A 7,235-nucleotide genomic window follows, 5' to 3' on the forward strand; every position below is an offset into this window, starting at 1 on the left:
AAGAGAAATAATTAACTTGATTCATTTATATTTATTTACATTAAAATTTTTAAATATTTCAAAATTTACCGTAAACATACAATTAACCTTTTAAAATATCTCTAAATCTAAAGTAAAAGTACGAATAATCTTCCCATGTATCAAAACCCTTCTATTATACATAATTATAAAGCCCTTCCTTTGACCATAGCAATCACAACAACAGATTGAAACAATACCATTGGCTGTGAGGATAGCCATGGTAACTACTACCACCAGCAGATATTTCGTCTTTTATATGGAGGAGAGAAAGCTTTATGATGTTTGTCTGCGGGAATTCAATTTCATGCTATGTAAAATGGATTTAAATGTAATGAATTAACCATCGTAGATTCATTTAGCCTACTTCCATAAGAAGTACTTTAGATTCTTTTAATTATTAATATTTTTTATTTTTTAATAATTTTGTTTTAGATAATTGTGAGGTTTTTAATGTTTAGCTCTAATTCATTTCGAAAATAAAATCTGGTCAAATTAGTTTATATATATATAAAACAGTTTTTATAACTAAATTTTGATTAAAAAAATTACATACAAAATAGAAAAATTAATATTTTATAAGAATTTTGCTGTCACAAGTCAATGTAATTTTGTAATAATATTTATTTTATTTTATTTTCATATTGTTCTATTAAATTTAAAAAAAACACACAATCTTACTTTTTAATTGAATTTTCTCTTACAAAAATGTTCAAAGTTTTATATTTGTTCTAAATGGCATGTATCTCTTTTTATTTTCTATATTTTATATTTCAATTAATTTGGTTAATTTCACTGGAAAATCACCTAACTAGACAATCTGAAATCCATGGAAAATTAGTTTCAATATCACGTTATAGCTTTGACGAATTCAATTCCAATAGGATATGCAGGACAATTTAAATATCAAACAAGATTTCGAATATTCCCCTATGGGCCTGGCTTGAACGGCCCACAGGCACATATAGACTGTCACTAAAAAAGTTGCTCTCACACTTCCATGACCAAACATACGACTGTGGAAGGTAAGAGCAAATGGTAGCTAACCCCGAAGATCTAATATAGAGATATGAAAGCACCGTACTGCAAAAGGAGGTTATCTCTGTTTCTCAATTCATCGACATCATAGATGACTCAATAAAGATGGTCACGAAGACTATGAATGTTATATAACAATTTTATAAGTTTTTGTGTAATTAGTAATTTCTTTTGCACATTAGCAGTTAAATGTTGCATATCAATTTATAAGTTTTATTTAAAAAATATATTTTTTTTAATAATAATGATAATTTTATAATATTATAATATATTTTTTTTATATAAAAATCCATAAGGTGGCTGAAACAAATTATTCACTAAACCAATCAATATAAAATCTTTAACAACTAAGTATGGGGTCAGCTCGATTGTTGACAACTAAGTATGGGATCAGTGGTTGGTGGGGTCCTCAATTGTTGACAACTAAGTATGGAGTCAGTGCTTGATGACAACTATGTATGGGATCAGTGGTTGATGGGGTCCTCATTTGTTGACAAATAAGTATGGGGTCAGTGCTTGATGAGGTCAGCTAGAGTAACTTTATAATGTAATAAAGTAAAAAGTGAGATTGAAGTTTCAAATCCATCCGGGTTGAAGCAAAAAAAAAATCTACTCCAATAAATTATTGTAACTGTATTGCTATCATCCAGGATATTGTGAACCACCATCCCAGTGAAATATTCCACCTAACCGCTTATATGAATGCCTTCAAGGGTTCACAGCCAAATTGGACGGTCTGGAAAAGGACTGCTGCTACACTTATACACACTAATAATATCAAATTTGGAGATTTGAGAAGAGCGTACCTATGTTTCTCAATTCATCATCATCACAGATCAGGTGAGGTGATGACTCAATACAGATGGTGAGGAAGACGAGGCCTGATGGCCGCCTCCAATGGAACAGCTCTGTGCAGCGTAATAGCACGACCCTCGTTCATATCAACTCCTTCAGTTCCTTCGGGAATGCTCCAATCGAAACCCTGCAACAGTCTTCCCACAGTGAGCAGAAGCATGCGCATGGCTAACCAAATGCCCGGGCAGGCCCTTCTCCCATAACCAAACGGTATATATGTGAAATCATGCCCATTCACGTCTATGGAACTGTTGATAAACCTCTCCGGCTCGAATTGTAGGGGGCTTTCCCACACAGCTGGGTCTCTGTGTATACCCCACGCATTGAACAAAACCTCTGTGCCCTCCGGTACATAATACCCTCCCACTCTGCACGGCGCGGCTGCAACATGAGGAAGGAGCAGAGGCGCCGCTGGATAGAGACGTAGACTCTCTTTCACGATGGCCTCCAAATACTTCAACTTCGGGAGATCCGATTCCTCCAAAATGCGCTCCTTTCCAACTATGACGTCCAGCTCCTCCTGTGCCCTTTTCAGCACATCCGAGCGTTGCAGCAGCGTTGCCATAGCCCATTCCGTTGTATTGGCGTAGGTATCCGTTGATGCGATGATCATGCTCTGCAAAATAAAAGACATCTCAGTTACAGGCTTCCTAAAAAATGTAAAAAAGCAAAACAGGCTTCCTAAAAAACTAAAACAGGCCCCCATATGATGAGAGGGCTAAAACTGCCTTGAAGTTGAAAAGGTACTGACTATAGCAGTGGCCTTGACAATGGCGTCTTCGCTGCAAAACTCTTCGGCTTTGTCCACCAAATGTAGAAGCACGTCTATCAGACTCTCGTCACTCTCCTTCATACAAAGGCGGCTGTTATCTATCACTCTCTGCAAAAACTCATCTCGTCGCCTGTGTAACTTCTTCATTGCCCGCTCGCAGCCCTGGAGATCCAGCCATCTAAGGAATGGAATATAATCCCCCAAATTAAACGCTCCCAGCAGCTCGCTAGCGCGGACGGTAATTATCTTTTTAAATTCTTCCACTTCTTCCTCGCTGCCCAGGTAGCTTTTGCGAGTGAGGATTAATCTCGCCATAATATCAAATATTAGCTCCACCACAATCTCTCTCACGTTCACAACAGCCGAAGCCTCGCGGCCTTTGATTCCCATCTTCGCGCATCTCTCGAACAGACCACGCACTAACTTTGACATCTCCTCTGTTCGAATATTCATGGACGCCTCCACTCTGGAAGGAGATAGAAGATGCAGCGTGCAGATCCTACGCAGTTTTTGACACCGGCGGTCATATGGATCGAGGCCAAGCAGCTTACGATCGTAGCCCAAATGCTCGGCTCCCGCAGACTGTGGCCTGGAGGCGAGGTTCATGTCGTGTGTGGTGAGACACTCCCTGGCTAGCTCCCATGAGGTGACTACCAGGACCTTGCGAGACCCGAATTTGAGGAGCATGAAGCGCCCATAGGTCTGGGCCAGGTGGTAAAGCGTCTGATGAAGAGGTAGCTTCGCGTCCAGCAAATGGAGGTGTCCAATAATGGGCCAAGCAGTAGGTCCCGGAGGCGTGCTCAGATTGTGCTCTCCCTTGTGGAACAATAGGAATTTAGTGTAGTGACATATTGCGAGCAGGGTGATCCCAACAATGGCCACCATGAGAACGCCCTTCATAAAATCGAGGGTTTGTTCCATTCTCGTCTGTGAACGAATGTGTGAAACGGACATCATAATTATGTAGAATCTGTGAAAATAATGAATGGCGTCAAATTTATGCCATCTCACTTTCTCTAGATTACTCCATTGTACATTTTATGAAAATTCCTAATTCAGGAATTTGTGGACCAAAGAAAATTCCCAACACTTTACGGAGAAGATGCCCATGTGATAAGGTTGTCAACGGTACACGAGTAGCAGAGGGTAAGGGCTATAATGGAAAAATAAGATGTTCCCATCACTTACCGAGAAGATGCTCATGTGATAGGGTTGTCAACAGTACACGAAAAGAAGGATGTGAAATAAATACTAAATTGAATAATAATAAAAAAATATCGAGCACTTGATTTCTTTCATTATTGTAATTTACATTAATTTATATCATTTTTTTTTTAATTTTGAATGTGAAAAAATTATTCAAATTTATTTAATACCATTTTAGATTGTGTTTAACTCTCGATTTATTTAGTGCTTAATTTTCCATCAAATTTTTGGTGGTGTAAACCTTTTTCTTGAGTATAAAATTTGATTAAATGTATTCACTTTGGGAGATTTGATCTCTCTTGATGCTTCATAGTTAAGATGAATCTAGGCTACTTTGATATATATAAGCCTTGTAGTTAATATAGTTTACTTGAAGCTTTCTTGTTAATCCATAAAACCTAATGAGCTCGTCTTCTATAACATAAAACCCGATAAGAATATATAACTCTGTCATTGCAACAATCCAAGATATTAATTATCTTTGGATTAGTTTTCTTTTTAATGTTATCATTCAATCTCCTTAATAAAACTCAAGGACAATTGTATCTAAACTAAGTTGTTATGAACATATTTTAATGAATTTTCATGTGTAGTTTAAAACCAATGGTTAACATAATCTAAATTGCGACTCTAATAAAAGTTAATACAAACAAAATGTACGACGACATGGAAAAAAAAAGTGCATGTGTTTCTCTTTACCCTCAAGAATAAAATTTCAAACATATCAAATAAAATGAATAACATACAAAACAATATGGAAAAATCTAATCTTTGAAGGTTATGTAACAAAAGTGAGCGCGGTTGTTTTTCCCAAGTTTTACCTGGAAGTCATGCATCCATAGAGCTATACGGTATGTGTAGTGTGTCTTTACTGAGTGGTTTTCTTTGCCAAATTAGATATGAAAATTGCTGAGGGTTATGATATTTGTTGTGGAAATTAGGATTTATTTTGATCTAGCTAAAAGCTTTTATTGCAATGTATGTCTCACAATAGTGAAGAAGACATTTAAATAGGCTAAATTAGAGAAGAATACCATGGAAGTAACCATGGGTTGTGAAAACATGGAGCCCGAAAATCTTCATCTGTAAATTTTCTATTTATCTCAATTCTCTTTTTAATTTTTAATTTTTAATTTAATATAATTTCACTGTTATGTAATTTGACTATTAGAGAAGAATATCATGGGGAAACCATTGGTTGTAAAAACTTGGAGCCAAAAACCCTCAATCCATAAATTTATTATATTATCTTTATTTTATTATAATGATTAATTATTAATATTTTTTTAATTTTATTTTTTATGTAATTTGACCATTAGAGAAGAATACCATGGAAAAAACCACGGCTTGCGAAAATATGGAACCCAAAACCATTAGATAAATTTATTGTTTTATCTCGATTTTGTTTTAACTATTAATTATTAACTTTTTATTTTTTTTATTTCTTTTTTTTTATATCTTTTATGTACTTTGAACAAGTCAAGGTGTTTACATAACATAATATAGTATACTTCTGAGCGCAACATTTAACAAATATTCACATATTTAACTCCTACATATCTAATATCTAACACCTTCACATCTACTCCATTCTAGGTTGTAGATCGTCTCCCTGCGCAACTAAAAATATATGATATAGTTATATATTTTAATATATTATATATATTATTTTATTTTATAATAAACCATATTCCACTAATAAATTTTGTATGTTATATTATATTAAATGTGTTATGTATGGAGATGAATGAAATGGAGGTAAGTGGGTCTACACTGTGGTTGGAATTTAGAGTTAGCATGTGTTAATCTTGACACAGGAAGAGAAGCAAAGATTGATTCATTGGTAGGCTCCATAGTGAGTGCGAGAATCCTCTCGGAAGAGTATTGCTTAAATTACAATGTCTGGAGAGGGACTCATTATCCTGAACAACTAATTTGAGTGGGGCTAGTCAGTTGGTCAGGCCTCGAACTAGTCAAAGCACGATGGAGTCAAGTTTTTCCAAAGAAACTCGACCCGTAACCAAGATTAATATCTTGACATGACCGAAATAACATATGGGCTCTCATAAGTGAATCATTGTCATCAATTTAAATACGGTTTAGGCATAGAGTAGATTATGTTGTGAACCCACATACCTAGGTCTGGGACAAGAAAGTAGTGAGACAACTGTTGTGAAAGCTAAACCAGAGAGAATAAATTGTTGTCTTTGTATAAATATTCATGGGTATAGTGATTCCAAGAGAGAAAAGGGTGTGAACACGTTTTTATTCAAATAGATTCTTGATTAGAATAAAGCTGGCTACCTATAGTGATTGCAAGGGCATGGGATGAAATAATAGCACCAGTATGTCCTAGGTCCTTGATAAGGCTCGTGGACAAGAAATTTAATAGCCAAAAGGAATCATCCACTAGATCAAGAGTAATGAGAAGAAGAAAATGAGGCAAGTTGAGTGACCAATGGAACAAGTTTGAAGGAAGTGTTATTATGCTACGTGACCGGGGAAACCCTTGTAGGGGAAAAAATAGCTGGAAGATGAGGCCTTTTACTCTCTCTTTCTCTAAATGAAAATGGATGCAAGTATAAAGAAGTGATATCTATAGCCTTTAGGTTGCTACAGTGCACAAACCCTCTCTTTTTTCTCTCTTCCTATCCACTCTTAGGATCTTTTCTTGTATATTGAACAAAATGCACTCGAATAAAATATAACAACTTTTCCTCCTAGTGGCCTAGTTATAACATAACCCAATAGCATACTAGTGGTTACATTTGACTCCAGCTCCTAAATAGAGCTACAATATTGGCTCTTATTAGTCTTCTTCACCATCATCATTTGGCTAGCTCTTTTTCAATGAATAATGGGGGTTGATGTGGCATCCTCTTGAATCATGGTGGTCAAAACACGAAGGTCAAATTTTGGGTGACATAGATTTTGCATACAAAATTTGATTGAAGAGATTCTTAAACCATTAAAAATTTATATGTGTGTATAATATTGATAGGGTTATGGAACATAGGAAGAAAACACTTACCTCTATAAAATTATGTTTGGTGCCTCAAACTACTTCTAGAATGTTTCATACCCCAATTTGCCAAACGAGGACTCACTAGTAAAAAAGTTCCTATGAATTGGTTTCTCCACTTTTTCCCCTATTAAAGGATCAATATTAATGACAATGAATATAATGATCCATTCTAAATGAGAAAGAAAAAATAATAAATAAAAAATAAATAAAAATATAAATAAAAATATAAAATAAATAAATAAGCAAATACAAATAAAATAAAATAAAATAAAAGTTATTTGATAGTGAAAAACTAGCTTCAAGCACTATCAGATTTAATGA

General features: G+C 35.0%; 1 protein-coding gene across 1 annotated transcript; it reads right to left on the bottom strand.

Moving 5' to 3' along the window:
* Positions 1 to 1,647: 1,647 nt before the first annotated feature.
* Positions 1,648 to 3,746, bottom strand: LOC149229236 (flavonoid 3'-monooxygenase CYP75B137-like). The gene is made up of 2 exons (XM_089378536.1): positions 2,663 to 3,746; positions 1,648 to 2,527 (listed from the first exon to the last, which is right to left on the bottom strand). Exons 1-2 carry the CDS (start codon positions 3,638 to 3,640, stop codon positions 1,910 to 1,912), a joined length of 1,596 nt encoding a protein of 531 aa, XP_089234662.1. The 5' UTR covers positions 3,641 to 3,746; the 3' UTR covers positions 1,648 to 1,909.
* Between the last annotated feature and the right edge of the window lie 3,489 nt (positions 3,747 to 7,235).

This window comes from Pinus tabuliformis, chromosome J, assembly GCF_031772625.1.
Source record: "Pinus tabuliformis cultivar Carrire ecotype Pingquan chromosome J, CPIR1, whole genome shotgun sequence".
Taxonomy (NCBI): Eukaryota; Viridiplantae; Streptophyta; class Pinopsida; order Pinales; family Pinaceae; genus Pinus; species Pinus tabuliformis.

Bases quoted from the DNA above. Each gene is read 5' to 3' on its own strand.
- LOC149229236 (XM_089378536.1), bottom strand. From the start codon at position 3,640: ATGATGTCCGTTTCACACATTCGTTCACAGACGAGAATGGAACAAACC. The intron at 2,528-2,662 runs GTCAGTACCTTT...TTTATTTTGCAG, and splicing joins TTGTCAAGGCCACTGCTATA to AGCATGATCATCGCATCAAC.